Genomic DNA, 19,617 nt, shown 5'->3' with positions numbered 1-19,617 from the left:
GTGTAAGGGTTTTTTAGTTTATATTTTCTCTGAAAGAGGTGTAAACTAAGCAGGGAAAAGTGAATGGTTGACTTTTGTTGCGGTATGAATTAGAAGAAGTCATACTGTTGAACAACAGTAGCTCAAATCCATACTTCATGGGGTAAACTATAGCAGTGTAGGTTGTAGGCAGCCTCTACGGAGCTGGCCCCACTTTCTCTACTCACTGTTGCATGAATGTGCTTTAGCATAATTCAATTATTTTGATCGGTCTGTTCCTAATTTATTGTTTTATTGCTTTCTTACAGGCAGGCAGAAGTCCTGAAGGCTGACATGACAGGTAATTGCTTTATTATGCAGTTGATCTAACTGCTAATACTTGATTCCTGGTTTTGTTTTCCTTTTGTGTGTTCCTTATGCTTATTGTTCCTAAGAATTCTCTGGAAAGTATATTAAAGGTTTGTCCTCTGTATATAAATAAATAGCATTTTAGCAACTGTGCCCCTCTTTCCTGTACCTAAAATACATGTATTATTAAAGTTGACTTTGGGTGCTTTAGAGCATTTGGAGGTAGAGATCATGCCCTTAGTCCTTTCCCATAGTGTTCTCCCTTTGGGGAAGAGAAAGAGACTGCTGTCCAACCTGTCACAGGAACTGCTGTACTTGGGATTAGCAAGGGGAGAAGGATCTGTCTGGTTTTGAGAAACCTGGGCGATGGAAATGTTGGTCTGAATGCTACCTTGTGTGTTATGAAAGTGCAACTCATAGATGCTACGAAATGCTATAAGCTGTGTTTTAAGCTGTATATATTTATGGAAAATGGAAATGGTTAATGTTAATGTATCAGCCATGCAGTACACACAGCTTGCATAATGAACCTATGCTCAGCTATGCTTACCACCTTGGTGTAGTACAGGTAGCAGGTTGGTGTAGTCCCCATAGGAACAGTATAACTGCCTGGATCCATCTAACCCAGCAGGAGTGGCTACACCATCAGCAGAATGGTTTCCCTGGGGTGAGGCCCATCCCTTGTGCTCCTGCAGCCCCAGCTCAGGTGATTTTACAAGGCATGGGAAATTGGACTCCGTGGTAGCAGGAAGCAGTGTTTGCATTCACCCTTGGTGATGGAAAGCAGATAGCTACCAAAGAGTTAGAAAATGGCAAGCGTGCAGTAGTACTTGCCCACAATGTTCTCCTAAATACCAACAGCGTTGGCTCCAGGAACTGTCCTGTTTAGCATCCCTTGATGGATTTCTTTTCTGCTAATTTTTTCAGGCTACTCTGGAAATTTTTCTAAATTCATCCAGTGGCAAGAAGTTCTGCAGCTTAATGATTTACGGAGAATCACCTCCTTCTGTCTGTTTTGGGGTTTTTTAACTTGCCAGCTTCTGACTTTGCTCATATCTAGTTCTGGTGTTGTAGGAGACCGATCAGTTAATCAGTGATCGGTTAATCCCCAGTCCCTCTGTAGTTCTTGGATTTCACTGTTCTGATGAATTGTGATAAAAGCGGGTGTTTGGCATTGGAAACCTTGCACTGTGCTATGTTCTTTCCTTTGGTAGGTGAGTGAAAAATCAGTTGGAGTAACTCCATAAGTTTGAGTATTACAAAAACTGTTGTGTCTGTGTTTTGTTTTTGTTGCTCAGATTCGAAGCTGGGTCCAGCAGAAGTCTGGACGTCCAGACAGGCTCTACAGGACTTATATCAGAAAATGCTAGTGACCGATTTGGAATATGCTTTAGATAAAAAAGTTGAGCAGGACCTGTAAGTACCTCAATAAATTTGTATGTATATATGTAATCCGGGCTGATGAGCAGGAAACCCTGAGACTTCCAGAAAAGCGATTGTATCCTATGAAATGGTTGTATTATTTCCTTTAAAAGGAGAGCTGTGCTATGGGTGAAACATGAGAATGCACTGCAGAGTTGATGAGCATTCAATAGGTTAGTATTTTACCTCTGACAATTAGTAGCAGCCATGTCATGCAGGAGTGGGTTTTGGTGAGCCAGATGGAAGGGAGAGAGCTAAGAAACATCAGTGATCTGTGCTGTCAGGGAAGGGCTGAAGTCTGGAGTTTCCAGAAAGGAGGGAATTTGCCTGAGGCAATCACCTTGCTCAAAGGAGCAAGGTCTAACAGGAGCTGAGTAGCTGCCAAAGATCCTTACTTTAAGTCCTCCCAGGTAGGGCTGGGCACAGGGAGGAATATCAGGAGAGAACTGTACCGGGGTGCTCATGGCATCAGGGAATCAGGGGAAGATCCTGCTGGGTTTTCTCCGTGCCCTGAGTTCATTCCCTGTTATTTAAGATGCAGACATGGGTTGTAACAGGTTTAGTTGAGAAGCATGTGGTGGTTCTAGCACTCTGAGGGAATCAAGATGAGTAGGCTGGCTGAGTTGTGCTGTCCATGCCTCCAGATGCTGAATTATTTTTAACTCAAATTTCTATACCCCACATCCTGTTTTCAGAAGAGAGCTATGCTGCCTAAAACAAAACAATTACAAGCAAATATTAATGCTGTTACAGTCAGTGTTACCTGTACAATATCAGGATTGGTTTCTCTAGTTATGAGAAGGGAAAGGTAATTCTTCTGCATTTAACATTATTTCTAATCTGAATGTTGTCTGAATTTGAATATACTTCATTTTCATGTCTGATGCTATGTAATTAAATAGTTCTTTCCTGTTGCTTATGCTATCTGCATAACGCACTTCCAAAGTAAAAAAGGAAAACACTTCTTTTGTTTTCAGTTGGAATCATGCCTTTAAAAATCAGATCACGACGCTACAGGGTCAGGCGAAAAATAGAGCAAATCCAAATCGAAGCGAAGTTCAGGCGAACCTCTCTCTGTTCTTAGAGGCAGCTAGTGGCTTCTACACACAGGTGAGTTGCAAAAAATATGTTGGCTGTGGTATATTTACATAGTCTGGAAGCAAGTGTGCTTCAACCTTATCCCGCTTACATGCGGGTCCTTTACAAAGCTTTGGCTGTCAAATCTCCTATGCTGCTCCAGCAACTGCTCATGAGAGATGAGCTCTGATATCAAACCAGCATGAAGAACTAGTATTAATCTCTTTGAGGAAGGGTGGGAGGATCAGTTTTAGGTGGGTAAAAATCTGTTCTTTTCCCTTAGTGTAGGAAACTATGGCTGTTCTGGAGGAAGCAGGTTACCTTGCTAACACTGATGCTCTCAGTAGAACATGTTTACAAAGCTGGGGATGTGCTTTCGATCAGCTGTGGCCCCTAGCTGATCTCAAACTTCTGCGAATCTGGTAGTTGTTTTGATGTCCCATAAAATATAGCAACAATTTAAGTTCCCTTCCATAGAATCTGCTTTAAAGCCTAAAACCCACATCTTTGGGTAAGGTCAAAGGTCGATTTAGCCCCATATTTTGTCTCTTACAGAACTCTGCTGTGACTGTTCAGAGTGAGCATTAAGGGACAGGAGAATGTAGAATGATACTTCCTTGCTCTAGTCTCTGGCTTTCTGGCTGTACATTTGTTGCCTTCTTGAGCTAGTTTGTATCTGAATCATCTAGCTATTAGGATGTCTAGCCTTCATTGACTCTCCAGTCCCTCTTAAAGCCATTTACTCTGGTCTCTGCAGTGATCTGTGGTGAAGAATTCTGTGTTTTAATTGTAATGTCTAAGAGAAATGACACAAAAAAACCCCACCCCCAACAAACATGTTAACTGATAATTTCATTGTACTCTTAGTTCTTTTTTTCTGCCATTTCTCTAAAAAATTCTATTCACCTTCTCATTACTATGTATGAATTTGTGGGCCATTGTCATAATTCCTTTTCATTTTGAAAAATGTGAGTATTCCCCTATATAGCAAAGGATAAGCAAAGATAATCAGTTTTGTTCTTGGCTCCAGTTATTCAAGAACAGAAATACATGCAGAATTCCAAAATGCAGATGCAGTGAGGATGTGTGTGATGCCTTAATGCTTTGTGGTTTGTTCTATGTCCCTTCCTTGTAACTCCTAATGCTGATGGTGAGCATTGAGTTAATGTTTTCCAAGAACTATGTACATACTACATACATGTTTGAATACAGCTTTTTTCTGTATAATACCTAACTTAGTGCCTACCACGGTTGTGCATTTAAGTAGGGTGGTTGTCCCCAAGAGTATTATGTAGCATTTACAACATATAATGTCTTGCTGTTTTTTTGATCAGGACTCCCAGGCTTACAAGCACATTTTCAGTCTTAGTTCTATATTTTTGTCAACAATTATTTAGAATTGCTAACCTCAGTTACAGGAGCTTTTCTTCCCCTTAAGCAAAGCTGTATTGGTGAGGGCTCTTGAGCTAAATATCTTTTGCAAGGTTTTCAGTTAATTGCAAAAGGGGCGTGATTCCTGTTCATGTATTTATTCCTTATTGCCAGTGTTTTGCCTGTACTCTCTTTGCAATGTTAGATTTCAGCTTGTAGATTATGGACAATAAGAGTCAGTGTGTGATAATGGCCTTAAAGTTAACTTGCCTTTCTTTCCTTTTTTCCTCTCATTTGTATGTTTCAGCAACATTGTCACTGCTGAATCCTCTATCTCAAGTAGTGGTCTAACTAGACTTTGTCGTGGCTAGTTTGCACCGTCTTCAGGTTACAACATGCACAGCAGGTCATTCTTATTGTGTCAGTTCCTAGTTTGATTCTGAACATCTGCAAGGCAACTCAGTTTTTTTCCAGAATCTGTGTGATTATATTCCCGCACCCCCCCCCCCCCTTCCCCTTGAGCATTGTTCTTTGGAAAGCTTCTTATTTGAAGCAGCCAGTTTGACAGGCAGTGGCACGGTTGCCAAGGGTTTTCTACGATCTACACAGTTTGTCTTGTAAAAGGCTTGTTCTTCCCTGCAGTGTACCAGGGAATTTTGCTGCTCTTGTGTATGACACCTCAGACTGGGTTGTCTTTCTCTGTTTGCTGTGATGTTAATCGTCCCATTTTTAGTCTGTAAAGATTTTGCTCAGGCAAAATAGCTGCTCTCCAACTGTGAGGCTTGTGTAAATGACATCTTTGAAAGAGAGCATGAATTCTCCTAATTCAGCATATTGGAAGATGTCAAGTTTCTCTCTTTTATCCAGCTTTCACCTGTGAGATCCCTCTCATGTGGGGATTTTTATCTACTGTATAAAAGACAGAGCAAAAGGGGAGGGAGGTGTAACACAAACCTTTTTCTGCAGCAAGCAAAAGCACTGTATTGCATGTTTAGCCGTTGACAGAGTGCACATCTCTGTCAGCCCTGGGCTTTCTATATGCCTTTATCTGGAAGTGGAACCCTGCTGAAGGTCTTTTTTATTTGGAGGCTGAGTGTGTTCCCAGCTGGGAGAAAGTCTGTCAATTCTTACTTGCATTTTTAACCCTGTAACACAGTAGAACAAACGCTTTTCATCACTATGTGGTTACTGTTACTGTCCAGAGTATTTGCTGGAGTCCATTAGAAAAAACTTCAAAAGCACTAAATAGAATGCCAAAGTTCAGGTTTTCCTTCAATCAGCTTTTGAGATATTTGATCAAGTAGCTGATGCCTTGTTCTTTGAAAGAGTCTCACTGTTAGCTTAGCACAAATATTTACTGACAACTCAGCCACTGAACTGTTGGCCACTATAGCCTTGCGTTGCCTACAAACTTGGTTTTGTTCCAGCTTCTCTCTAAAGTATAAGCCAGGGTAGTGCTGTTTCTTACGTTGGAACAAGCTGCTTCTTCGGATGAGTGGCATTCCTTTCTCTTATTTTCAGAGAATGGTGTCACTTCATCTAGGTATAAAAAAGACTGTGTTCCTCTTAAGAGTGGCCTGTTTAAAAAGAAAAAAAAAAAGCAGCAACATTTTTAGACTGCTGATAGTCAATCTCCACTGATGCACACTTGGTAATTTAAGTATCATAGAAATTGAGTTGCTTACTGGTTTGGGATGCACAGCTCTTTCTTACAGAAGAGAAGTAAAACTTCTCTTCATGTTTCTGGACAGAATAATGCAGCATGGAGCTCAATGACTTCCATATGGAGAATGTAATTTAAAGTCTCACTTTCAGTAACCTAGGCTTGTTCATTTCAAATATGTTTAGCTAATCTGTGCCTCTGAGCGATGACCTGCTAGCTTTGTCTGTTGTTTCAATACTTTTCTGATTACTGTCTCTAGCTGCTACTAAACTAGACTTGTTTTTCTAGTTATTACAGGAATTGTGCACAGTTTTTAATGTAGACTTGCCATGTCGTGTAAAGTCTTCCCAGCTGGGAATCATTAGCAATAAACAGACGCACACCAGCGCCATAGTGAAGCCGCAATCTAGCTCCTGCTCTTACATCTGCCAGCACTGCCTTGTCCACCTTGGAGATATTGGTGAGTTTTTGAAAGAAAAAGAGGTGGGACACTGAGTTCTACCTGTGTTCAGCCTTCACAAAGAGGGATCTGTACATATCCTGGGCAACTGACCGAGTGTGCTCCAAATTAGTAGCTAGTAGCTGATTGTATATTTAGTGGTTGCTGCAGGGGGAAAGGTCTGGAAAGCAATGCTGTTAGACTTTTCTAATATGTGTTACACATTGATTCATGGAGACAGTTAATCACTAGCTTTCTAGTGATTTGCTAGAATCTGTCTTCTAGCATACTAATCATGTTATAGCTGGTAGGCATAGTGAAATGTTGAAACAGGTAACTATTACAAAAGCTTGTTGCAGCAGGCTAGCATACTTCTCCCTTTCAGAACATTACTTTTAATTCTTGTGTACAAAGGCAACAGGTAGAAATCCAGCCTTTCATAAACAACGTTTCTCTTTTACATTAAGTTCAACAGGTTTATTTCTTTGTTGATTAGAGTAGAACTATGTGTTGTAGAAAGTTCTCTTTTCACAGGAATCTGCAATTGCTTTTGTAATAACCTAAAAGAGATCTAGTTGCTGATTGTGCAAAGAAGTATGAAAAATATTTCTAGCTGTCTGGATGTGATGCTGTTGGCACATCATCTTTCTAAATAAGAACTGGTAAGCTGTGACAATAGGATCTGAGGAAAAACCAACCACCTTAAAATTCAACGTTTTGAATCTTCATGCTGCTTGGTGTAATTGTATATTCTTCTGATGCTTATTTCTAAAATAATAGTAAAATGCTCATCAGGTAAACTGGGTTGTATTAAAGTAAGTATGGGAGAGTTGAATTTTTTTGTCTCAACTTGTTTTTTTTTGTTGTTAGCTCGCTATAGGAATCAGACCAGCCAGGCAGAGTCTTACTACAGACATGCAGCTCAGCTTGTCCCTTCTAATGGTGAGTCTGGGATACCTTTTAGGTTCATAATTCCACAAGAAGATTTGGGCTATTGCTTTCCTTGTGTGGCAGTTGGAAACTTGGGATTTTTATATAAACTTCCTCCCCAAGTACCCAAAATAATCATGCAACAAAGCCTGATCCTTCGGCAAATCATTTAGATAGTACCTGTTTGCCTGATCTGTGTCACTTGTCTCCTTTTTGTGAAGATTTAAAAAAAAAAAAAAAAGTTAATGCACAGCTTCACTTCAAGGCTTCACTACTGCTACATTATACTGTCACATTCATATGTTATAAAGTACAATTAATGAATGAAAACTTGCCTAGCAGCAGCACTTTTTTCTTTTATTGCTTGTTCACATGGCATTTTGTAAAGTTTAGTAGCTAAAATTGGACTTTTCAAGTTGCTCATGCAAGTTAAGAGCTTCTTTAGTTCAGGTACCTAGCTTTTTACACCATATTTCTTGTCCAGTTTTAAAGCATGTGTTTAAAGAAAAAAAAAAAGACACCAAAAAACCCCACCACCAACAAACAAGAAAAAATGTACTGCGAATTTGGAAGCTTTTTTTATTTGAGTGGTACTGATATGAAGCTGGAATAAAAGGGTCAGCAGATGAATCTGAACCTTGTATGCTGAAGATTTTAGGCTTCATGCTCCCTTTTAAGGTGACCATACTTAGGCTGAAATCTAGCAGGCTTCAGTCCATGCCAACTTGTTGGACTACTTGTCTTTTTCTCCTTAGGTCAGCCTTATAATCAGTTGGCTATTCTAGCTTCCTCCAAAGGAGACCACTTGACCACAATTTTCTACTACTGCAGAAGCATTGCTGTGAAGTTTCCTTTCCCAGCTGCGTCCACTAACCTACAAAAAGCACTTTCTAAAGCACTGGAAAGGTAAGACTAAGCATAATTTATTTCCAGTCGGATAAGATAGAGGAGGCTTCTTCCAAAGGTACCTCCCTTGCCAGAAGTTATTCATATTTGGTAGTAGCAACAGAAGTTCCTCGACCCCCGTCCAGTCAGAGCATCCTTACATGTGTGTGGAACAAAGAAGAGTTTGTGTCTGGGATGCTCCAGAGTGTGAATAGTGAATGCAGGAAATAAGTGTATTGTGTTAATGTGAAAAAGTAGTTTTGCATGGACATTCCTCCTTTCTTGAACTTCAAAGTACGTAATGTTATGTGTAGCTGTGTCTAATTGCAAAGGCTGAAGTCAGATATTTCTTTTCTGAATGTAGTCGTGATGAGGTGAAGACTCGATGGAGTGTGTCTGACTTCATCAAGGCATTTATTAAATTCCATGGCCATGTGTACCTGAGTAAGAGCTTGGAGAAACTGAGCCCTCTTCGAGAAAAGCTGGAAGAACAGTTCAAGGTTAGTTCTAACAGAATATTAATTAGTGTATTGAGGAGAGTATTTTTAGCAGCTGAATTCTGAAATTACAGTCCAGTAATAACTTCCTCACATGCCAGGAAGCTGTTACGGCCAGTTATGAAAGGTTTGCATCGCAACTAACACTGGATAGTTCTGTTGACTTCTGCAAATGGTAGGGATTTTTCCCATTTGACATGTGGTGCGTTATTGGTGGAGATACAGGAGAAATCAATGACCACCGTTGATTCTCTGCTCTTTAACCTGAATGATTCTTGGATACCTGTGAAAAGCACTTGATTAATCTGGGAAGTCTTGACTCAGTTGCCTGAGGAATTTTGAGCGCTTCATTTTTGGATAGCGTTCATTCACTCCCACTGGTTATTAAGGCTGTTTATACTCTTCCTCAGACAACTTGCCTCGCCTATCAGCGGTTTGCCTTTAAAAAGTGTTCCAGTACAACCTTAATTTGTGTGTGGACTAGAACTATTCAGAACATGTTCCCTCTGGAAAATCCAGGAGTACCCATTAATATAGCCATCTCATGAAGTTGGACAATATAGCAAAGACTGAAACAAAGAGAATTTTGTGAGGTATTTGTACAAGGTAGTACAGTTTCAAAGAGGACATCGTATTAACTGTTAGGTGCCTTTTGGAAACTGCTGTGCTTCAGCATCTTAATTTGTGGAAAATGAGCAGGTAGCATGGATATGTTCAATAGAGCAGTTGATGTTTTTCCAAATTAAGAAAGGGAAAGGTGGTCTTAGCAATATGAAGAATTACAAATGTTCTTTACAGTGTCTTTTTGTATTTTTGCATTGAATTAGGCTGCTACAGCTAGGTCCAAACTGTCCTTAAAATAAATTTAAAAAACCCGCAAAACTTGTTGTGAATTGTATTAGCTTTGAATGTGATCTGCTTGAACGGTGGGAGTTAATGTTGTTTCAAAATTAAATAATTGTATTTCTTTGTGTGTGATGTTGGCTGTTGAACAAGTACTACTTTTTCCACAGTGCTTATAATCAATAATTATGAGCATGGCTCAGGCATGTGGAACAGTCTTATTCTTCTGAACTGATCCAGGGTGTTAAAATAGAGCTAATTGAGCCCTGCTTTGTTGCTTAGATTACTTTTTTGTTTATATTATGCAACATAAGGCTTAATTTACTAGAGGGCAACTCTTCTGACTTAAATGGGTTGAATGTGGATGTGAAATTGGCTGTATAGTGGATAATCACTTTAACTTTGTGGCTGATTTTAACTCTGAATGAGGAGAGCAGTTGTAGGGTTAGGAGTGTTCAGTCAGGCCCACAATTCTGCTGCTGACAGCTCTGCCAGTTTGAGTTGTCAGCTGTAGAGTGCTTCATGCCCTTAACTAAAAATCAAGGTTGAATGTGGAGCTCAAACCTTTTCCTGATGCTTATGCTGGTTAATCCACTTGCCTCCCTGACTGTTGTGTCTGAAGATAAGTTGGTTCTGGTTTAGGATATTTCCTTTTTTTTCACAATGCTCAAAAAAACCCATTAAAGTTTCTTTTCCTGTTTTGAGAAGTGTCTTTTACAGCATAGTTACTGAAATGCATTTGTAAATAGCTCACGCTATTTTAGTCCACCATGGCATTCCATGACCCATGAAGTTAGATGTGGAATTAGTCTTTTAATACATAACCGTGCAGTAGTTAAATTTTCCTGGGGTGTTTTGGTTTTTTTAAATGTCACCTTCTCTGTGCTGTTTCTTTGAAAGACTGAAAAATACAGTGGGTATACATGCCTCTGCAGTTCTTGCAGTTGCATTGCAATGCTGTCATTGCAACATTAAAGTTGCACTTGCTCTGAAAGAGAACCATATCCAAGGGGATGTTGATTTGTTGTGCATATGAGTTGGTGTATGAGCAAAAACCTTGGGCTCAACAGTAGGCATCTGCCTATGTCCTCCTGGGAAGCCCAGTGCTGTGCTAATAGGGATGACCTGAAAATAAAATCTAGAATGAATGTTGCCTTAAGGGCAGAAGTATTAGTCAAGCAGTGAAGTAGCAACTACTAATCTGTTCAAGTGTGTGCTTTACCATATAAAAATACATACATCATACATGCGTCTTTGTTGCAGAGGTTGTTATTCCAGAAGGCCTTCAATTCTCAGCAGTTAGTACATATTACTGTTATCAATCTGTTTCAACTACATCACCTGCGAGACTTCAGCAATGAAACGGAGCAGCACAGCTACAGCCAGGATGAGCAGCTCTGCTGGACACAGTTACTGGCTCTCTTCAGTAAGTATGAAAAGTAATTGATTTTTGTATTTCTCTTTCGTTTTTATGTGGAATCCATTAGTAATTTGCTGTCAGCATCTAGCTTAATGGTTATGTGAGGTGATGAGAATAGATGTTATGGGAGAAAGTTAAGAGAGGAGATAGTTGCACAGGACCGTTTATGTCTAGCAGTGCTGACTAACACTGGCTTTATGTGCCCTGGACTTACTCTGTTTGAAGCTTTACAGAACTCTGCATCTTTTCCCTGGTTCTGAAAGAACATTTTAACTTGGGTACAAAGTTGGATCCAGCTTGGCAGTGGGTAGTACCCTGCTTGTGGGGCTGCTCCGCAGTTGGCTGCAATGCAGTTTGAGTTGCTTTGAATGGAGCTAATTCTGATTCAACAGGACTGAAGTTGAAGCTGACTGAACTAGGACCTCAACTGCTTCTGTGCTCTTGATAATATCAACAAGGAGATAAGTAGGAGTGCAGAGCATTTTAGACTCTAGCCACATAATGCTGATTTGCTTAACCTGATCTTGCCCCATAAACACCTACATCTCTGAATAGCTGAATTTCTCCAGATTCCAGTCTGGAGTTGATTCTGAAAGCACCATGGTCACACTGGTGTGGTTACTGTTTCTCAGCTGTGTGCCCTGATGGGTCTGTGCTGGGTGCATGCCTGCAGAGCTAGCTCTGGTGGACTTGTGTGCCTGCTGACCTGGGAAAATGGATAAAATGCAGATAGATAGTTGAGTTGGTCATTTCTAAGAAATAAATGAATTATTGTAATGGGCTTGTCTTACCGGATTTTGTTAACTTACCAAAATGATTCGCCATGACACTTAAAAAGGAGAGGGGAGAAAAAACCACCAAGATTCTGCTTCGTGGTAGAAAACTTTACTGAAAAAAAGGTGTTCTGATCTGCTGATAGATTATTTTTTTTTTTTTTTAAGATTAAGTAATTGGGCTGCTTTGTTTTAAAGAACTAGCCCTTAAGAATAGGGTTTTAGGGGTGGGATGTGTTTGATGAGGTTATTTGGTCAACTTTAAAGTGTCATTCCTGCATCATTTGGGTTTTTGTTTTGTGGTTTGTTTATTTGGTTGGTTTTTTACTCTGCTCTGTTTCTAGTGTCCTTTCTTGGAGTTCTGTGCAAGTGTCCTTTACAAAATGACTACCAGGAGGACTCTGAGGCTGCATATCCTCTTCCAGCTGTGAAGGTTTCAATGGACTGGCTGAAACTTAGGCCCAGTGTTTTCCAGGAGGCAGTGGTTGATGAAAGACGGTAGTGAGTGTTGATCTTTCTTTTGATACATTTAGTTGCATGAAGTAGTAATAACTGATGATAAACCAATTAGTAATGGGAAAAGTGATTGTGTAACTCATTAACAGACATCAAAATGATAGAGAATGTATGTGCTAAAAAGTTCATAAAACAAAACATGAGACTTGTGGGCTACATGAGCAAATTCACTTTTTTAATTGGCTTTAGGTTTGCATGTAACTTTTTTTCTTTTAAGATCAGAGGGATCTACTTTATAATGTCTGACTTGAGCATAACTGCTGAGTGTACCCTTAGTCTAATCTCTTGTAATGATTTCTCAGATTTATTGAGGTAGGTGGCAGGAGAATACTTGCTTTAATTTCATGCATTAAGCCATCTCTTGGGCAGTGCTGGAATCCAGTTTTCCTGGCTCGTCATCCAGGAATTAGATTGAATTTAGTAGAGGGGGTCTTTAAATGTCAGCACAGGCATTACTGTTCTGGACTGCTGCTCTGATTTTTCTCTTAAGCCTAAATTTATGAGATTAGAGGCAGAAATAGTTCAAAACTCAACAACTTTTTTTATAGCCTGTTAACTTTTCATGAGTTATAGCAATTCAATAAAGTGTTTCTGACCTGCAAGATGTTTCTTCATATCGGAGTGATTGTTACTGACACAGCTGGATGAGTATTTTGCCAAAGATGGCCACTATAAGGAAAACAGTGTGAAACCAGTTTGCTTAGCTGATCTTGTGTGATGTGCCACAGTGGTTTCAGCTCTCTCTTGGCAGTGTGTGGTGTAAGATGCGATTCTAGCCAAGGCTTGCATTTTCTGTACATTGATGTATGGGGAGCAGGGGTCCCTATAACCTCGGTTTGCTAAATGAGTAATAAGACTCGCTCAAATGTGTGCAAAACCTAAAGACCTAGAGCTGTGGGAACTTCAATTCCAGAGTTCCAAAGGCAAGATTAAGGAAAATAAGAGTTCATAAATTGTTTTGAGATGGTAATAAGTATTACTGTATGCATATTATGAAGGAAGACTTTATACCAGTATTTTAATAGGGAAGATTACTACTTGGTATCAAGTAGTCCTTGCAGAGAGGAGATGCAGGCAGTACTTTATAGAGTAGCAAAATGAATCTTCAGGTGTGAATGTATATTTTGAGTTAGCCAGAGTTGGTCCTTCTGCCCATAAAACTATCAGGCTGCCTTTAAAGAACATACCTGGTTTTTAAATCTGTGGTGTGATAACATGATGTTCTGAGGTACTCATCATACAAAGGAGTTGTAAAGTGGGCAGCAAACAGCTGTAAAATGCACAGGTGAACTTGAAAAGAAAGTTAAGTACTGCTAAGAGTTGTCAAAATGGGCATTAATTAGTAGCCATTACATTTGTTGGGTCTAAAAAGTTGAGATTACTGTTCTTACCCATTATTTGTAAGGGTGAGAGTTTTCTTTTTATTTCTATTGGAAGATCCTAATGAAAGTCATTCTTTGCAGACTACACAAACACACACACGTGCATGCGCACGCCTTTATTGGCCTCTGTTTAATAACCCGATGTCTGTTTTATATTGAAAAGTCTTCCTTACTCTGAATTTGTACTTAATTGTGCTCTTGGTTCAATAAATAATCCTTATTCGTTTTCAAACTTTCAGTTGTCCCCACTCCTATGCTTATCATTTTCCTGTGGATAAGTAATCCTACCCCAAACTGAATGAGCATCTGAAATAGGAAGGAAACATGTTTACCTAGAAAAGTAGATGAATCTGAAGGCAAGAACTGAGGACAGAAATTACTACATCAGTACTAGTGTGTGCTCTTTGGAAATGAGTTTTCCAAACCTGCTCTGTGGAAGTCACATTAGGTCTAGATTTTTACGTGTATCACTACATAACTCTTCTTTGGAGATCTCTTATTATGAAATCTCATTATTTCAAATGTTGTACGGGAAGTTTGCAGTTTACTTTAGGTTGCAACAGACTTGCACTCTCCCTTTTTTCCCCTCCTCCTGTTCCTTGTCAGTCATGGGAAGGAGCTATTGCTTAGTTTATATTTATGCTTATTCTCTACACTAATGTTTCGAGTCCCTCCGGTAATGCAGGAAAGCAGCTGACCTCAGGCTTTTGGGTGCATGTTGAATTCTCCAGTCCAGGTGCTGGATGATGGCTGAAAGCCTGTGCTGAGGGAAGATGGAGATTCATTTCACTAGCACTGAGCACAGTGGTCACCTTCTTAAAATAGTTTTCTGTTGCCTCTATGGACTTGATGCCCATCACTAAAGCAGAAGGATGCTTAGACTTTTGGGTTGGAGCTTTTAAAAAATGGGAGAAAGCAGCCTGTTGGTGGCAGTTAAATGTTAACCACCTATGCAGTTATCGTTGTGATTCTTAAATTATTTGCTCCAGGGCCTTTGTAAAGAATTTCCAGTCATTGCTTGTACCGGTATTGCCAGTGCAAGGCAGGGAGACTGCCAGTTAACCTCTAGTTTAATGGTCTTACTCAGTGCAACCCTTGCATAGGCCTTCTTACCTTTCTGGTAACTCAGTGATACACTACAGTGTTAATGTTCACAGAACTGAAGTACTTCTGCACAGCTTTATCTTGATAAAGTGTTTTGCTTCCCACCTGATTAATTTACAGTCAGCTCTGGACTGGAAAACATGAATTGCAAGCAGGTGCTCTGAACTTTTGCTCATACAATAGTTTTGTCTGGTTAAATTCATAGTAGGCTTTCTGACTTGCTGGATAATGAATGCTGTGGTGCAAGAGTCTGGCTTCCTTGGTAACTTTAGTCTGACTTTTAAAAAAAATTTAAGTTCTTCAAGAAAGTGGTCTTTTCCCTGACACTTGGGAGAAACTAACTTTTCTTGGGAATCAAAGGATTAGTGGAAGCTGTGACTGTAACAGAGTTCAATGTTTTCTTAGTAAGGTGGGTACATTCCATGTTTTGTAGTTTTCACTTACAGTTTGTTTGTATTCTGGTTTGTAGCATATGGCCGTGGCTGATTTCTCTTCTAAACAGCTTCCAGCCTCATGAAGAAGATCTATCCAATAATAATGGTAAGGATGCTTTTAGTCTGTGCTGTAAAGAACTGGGAAAGATGCACAGTTTTCCTGATGTTGTGGGGAATTGCAGTTGAAGAGCAAATAAGGGAGCAAGTTGTATTCTAATATTAGTGCATATGAATACTTTGCAAATGCTGCTTTCTCATGCCGAGCAGTTTGCTCTGCTTTATCATTCCTGAGCAACTCAGGTTGCAGGGTGGACCAGCACAGATGAGCACGTTAATAAAATGCTTTATTATGTATAGTGACCTTGCTGAGTTATCTGCTTATGATATTGTACTCAATGCATTCATGCTTTCCTTATGCTGTTTACTGTCTATTCACCAGCAACCCCCCTTCCAGAAGAATTTGAGTTGCAAGGATTCCTGGCTCTGAGGCCCTCGTTCAGGTGGGTGACAGCTGAAGGAAACTGTACTCTTGCTGATGACTACTTTTGATAGACGTTGACCTGTTCTGTACAATATCTTATTTATGAGTACTTACTAATGTATGGATTGATGTAGGTATCTTTGCAAAACAACTGTAATAGGCAATGTAGTAAAACTCTGGGGAAAGTCATGAGCTTACACTATCGCTCCTGACTTTCTTGGTTTTCTTCTGTAGCCTTCAGACTAGTAAATTGAAAGGGAAAAATATAAGAAGTGAGGAAAGGGATACTTTTACATGAAAACTGCTTGGTGTGTTTTTACTTTGCCAATTTTTTTACTTTGTTTTTAGCTGTCTCCCTGTACCTAACATCATGCACAAATGCTGACTAAATATTAGATGTATTCACTCAACTACTATTTTTGTGATTTTGATTATCACACAGATGAGCTTTTGGCCTTTTGTATTTTGGGGTGGTTTTTTGTTTGTTTTGATTTTTGGGGGGTTTTGGGGGGTTTTTTGGTTTTTGTTTGTTTGTTTGTTTTGGGGATTTTTTTGCTGTTGTTTGGTTTGGTTTTTTGGGTTTTGGGGGGTGGGGGTTTTTTTGTTTTTGTTTGGGTTTGGGAGGGGTTTATTTGTGGTTTTTTTTTTTTAAAAAAACACAACATCAAACCTCGTTAAAGTAGATGCATGTTACGAGAAGAGAATTGCATCTGTAAATCAGACAGCTGTAACAGTCATGTTTTGAATAGGGTCTGGTGAAATTTCACAGCTTATAATAGAGTAATGCTAACCAGTTGTATTTCTGAAGAAATAGGATGTTGCAGAGGGTAATTGTGTAATTAATATTATTCCCTCTCCTATGTCAATACTAGGAACTTGGATTTTTCCAAAGGCCACCAGGCAATTACAGGAGATAAGGAAGGGCAACAACGTCGAATACGGCAACAGCGTCTGATCTTCACAGGCAAATGGATTGCTGATAACCAGCCAAGGTAATTGCAAGTAGCATCCGTGTGTTTCAGTTGCTGCTGTAAGCTTAGGTAATGCAGGTGCCAGAGTTGAGCTTTTTTTTTTCCCCACTGTTTGACACAGCAGTTAGATATGTGAATGCAAGATGCTGACAGTGCTGATAATGTCCTGTGGGTCAGCATGCCATTGCTTCGTAGGCTAATTATGATAGGGAATGTATTTGGAGTAAAGCATCATGTTTTATGAGTCCTTTTTAGTGATATGGCAGCATAGCTAAGTGGAAACAGTGTTTGAAGTGGTAGCAAGAGGGTTAGTATGGGAGCTTATGTCATGCTAGAGAATGCTCTTAGCTGGGAGATATGATGTAACATCTTGTTGTTGGGGTGAAGACATGCATGGTGGATATGCTGACTTTCTGCTTTTATAATTTGGGGAAGTGGGTTACCTTGTGAAAAACTATTCCTACTTGCTTTTCAATACCTTTCTGTCTTTTTCAGGTTGATTCAGTGTGAAAATGAGGTAGGAAAGCTGTTGTTTTTGACGGAAATCCCGGAATTATTACTAGAGGACCCTAGTGAAGCCAAAGAGAGTCTCGCCTTGCAAGAAACATCTATTGCAGAGCCACTATGTACAGATGGGAGCCCTGGACTCAAATCAGTTCTGTCCTCTGGCAGAAGCCTGAACAACAACTCTGATGCAGGAGAAAAACCAATGGTCACATTCAAAGAGAACATTAAGCCACGGGAAATTAACAGAGAGCAAGGGCGAATCTATCCCCTTAAAGATGTAGGGAGGGAAAGACGGGACTATAGCAAAGGAATAGTAGCCAATAAGAATGATGGAAAGAAGGATAACAATAAAAGAAAGAATGAGACCAAGAAATGCGGCTTGGATAAGATGCAGGAAGCAGGAAAGCAGAACGTGGCAGTTCAGGTAAGCCTTTAGATCAAAGGGATACTGCGTCTTAGGCAGTACGATGTTTGTGTCAGGGCTGTCGCTGCTTGTATAGAGTACAGTAGAGTCGAGGTCTCACTGTGGGCCCTGCAGGTACAGCTAATGCACAAAAAGATAGAAACACATCTATCTCAAAGACCAGGTATTAGTGATCTTTGGGTCTCTGCCCTTTTACTTGATGCTGTCTCAATTTGTTGGGGAGGAAAAGGTAGGGAGCAATGAAAGGTGATTTTGCTATACTAACTGTCTTAAACAGACTTCTACCTGTTGTTCCACAAATTATTCAGGCTACCAAGGCAGTTTGCATGGCCAGGTCTTAGTCATGCTCTTGGTCTGTTGGGAAGGAACTGGGTACTCTGCATTCAGTTCAGTTGACTTGTGACTAATTCAGTAAATTAAACACATCACAAAAGCACCCAGTTGTTTATGTGGAATAAGATCCTCTGTACTGTGCATGCAGTCAGGTGGCCCTCTGTGGAAGTAAGGAAAGCCACACTGCACTTAAACCGTAATTTTGTGCTCAGACGCTTGCTCAAAATTGTTGGTTTTCATATCAGCTGCTCTTCTCTGTCATATTTTTGAGGCATGCTTTTTTCCTCTATTTCTGTGAGCATTATGTAAAAAAAATGCTCACCTCATAAGTAGATAGTGAATTTACTGGTCTGACTTCCATTGAGTTGTAGTAAATAAAGGGTGTAGAGTTTCAGGGTTGATCTGATCTGTACCTGGATTGTTTGGCTGCATCTCAGTCATTCCCTGATGACGTCTGGAGGCATTTAATGATAGTGATATAGACCCTATTCCTAGAGAAACTGTGTCAGTTCTTCACCGTTCTTGCAAATGGAAATTATTTCCTAATGCACTTCATCTCCCTTGCCTCTGTGTAAGCCTATTACTGCTTCCCAGGACAGGTCTGCAGAATAACTTAAGTCTTCCTCTTTGCAACTGCTCTGAAGGCCTGTGTAATTGAGGTCTTTTTTTCCCTAGGCTAGACAAACCAGGTCTTTCAGTCTTTCCGGCTTGTGGTGTTAGGACCCTTGGATCATTCTTCTTGTTCTCCTCCTGATTATTTGCTGTTAATCATCATCATTATGAAATAGAAGGTCTGAACTGGCAGTGTTATGCAGTTGATTTTGCAGGGGGTCCTACCAAGGGGGGTAAAGGGGAGTAGCCTACAGAAACCATGTGGCAATTGTTCATGAGTCATTGAACAAGGGTCTGGTATCTGAAAAACAACTTAGGTAGGTGAGTTAGAATAGCAGGTTTCTTATTTGTTGAATACATCTGGAATGTGGTTGCAGGCCTGAGCGCAACTCCCTGTTTCGGTGTTCATGCCCCTGTCTTGCAAAATAAGGACTTGAGGCCGATAAAACCCACCGGATCTTCTGAGAAGTATGTGTAGTTTTTGGATAGGGAAGGTATTTTAATTCTAACCCAGCTGATTTATCAGAAATTTGCTTGTCTTAGTCTTAAGGGATAATAAATGCAGGAAAAACTTATTTCAAATCCAACTGTAGTGGAATCTGTTCTGATGTGGTTGATCACTCTTCACCTCTTGTTGAATAGAAATTAATTTTGACTTTTTAGTTCCATCAGCTATATTTGTTATGGCAATGATTACAATGAAGTGCCTTTTGTTTTATATAGCTTGGTGGACTTATTTATCCAGACCTGCTCCAGAAGATGGGGAAGGTTTGCTTCCCCCTGACTGAGGAGAAACCAGTGTAGGTTTTGCACTGACTGGTGGTCTGTTAGCGCTCTGCGTTGGCCTTCCTTGATATTTCAGGCTTTTATCTTCTCCATAGCTCACTGCCTTCCCCAGCCTAAATGCTGCATATGTTGCAGCTCCTACTTAGCAAAAATGTTAAGAATGTTACAGAAAAGTAATTAGTCCTGTTTGGCAGATAAGTGGAAAACTTCCATGCTCAGATAGGATCATGAAAGTGTGGCATAAGTTGAATCTCTGCTCTTTAGGGAAAATAACATCAGGTGCCGAGGCAGGTTGCATGCAGACTTGCTCAAGGTGTAACGTACTCTTAAGAGGCCACTGTGATGAAACGGTGCTTCTCTCAAGCACTGTGTAGGAACCCTCAGGGCCACTGGGGGAGTAGATATTTGGTAGCATTGACA

General features: G+C 40.0%; 1 protein-coding gene across 6 annotated transcripts in view; it reads left to right on the top strand.

The window, feature by feature from the left end:
• The window catches only part of SMG7 (SMG7 nonsense mediated mRNA decay factor), a 55,197-nt gene that overhangs the window by 22,021 nt on the left and 13,559 nt on the right, over positions 1–19,617 (top strand). For 5 of the 6 annotated variants that reach the window (XM_075507847.1, XM_075507843.1, XM_075507848.1 and 2 more), the window contains 13 exons: positions 288–319; positions 1,626–1,743; positions 2,727–2,859; positions 6,149–6,320; positions 7,170–7,241; positions 7,985–8,135; positions 8,479–8,614; positions 10,718–10,880; positions 11,992–12,148; positions 15,119–15,189; positions 15,523–15,583; positions 16,437–16,556; positions 17,031–17,466. In XM_075507847.1, the coding sequence (XP_075363962.1) occupies positions 288–319; positions 1,626–1,743; positions 2,727–2,859; positions 6,149–6,320; positions 7,170–7,241; positions 7,985–8,135; positions 8,479–8,614; positions 10,718–10,880; positions 11,992–12,148; positions 15,119–15,189; positions 15,523–15,583; positions 16,437–16,556; positions 17,031–17,466 (1,822 nt within the window). The remainder of the gene's footprint in view (positions 1–287; positions 320–1,625; positions 1,744–2,726; positions 2,860–6,148; positions 6,321–7,169; positions 7,242–7,984; positions 8,136–8,478; positions 8,615–10,717; positions 10,881–11,991; positions 12,149–15,118; positions 15,190–15,522; positions 15,584–16,436; positions 16,557–17,030; positions 17,467–19,617) is intronic. The other variant, XM_075507846.1, reaches the window with a different exon arrangement.

This window comes from Mycteria americana, chromosome 7 (assembly GCF_035582795.1).
Source record: "Mycteria americana isolate JAX WOST 10 ecotype Jacksonville Zoo and Gardens chromosome 7, USCA_MyAme_1.0, whole genome shotgun sequence".
Lineage (NCBI taxonomy): Eukaryota > Metazoa > Chordata > Aves > Ciconiiformes > Ciconiidae > Mycteria > Mycteria americana.
This window is presented reverse-complemented; position numbering and strand designations above follow the sequence as displayed.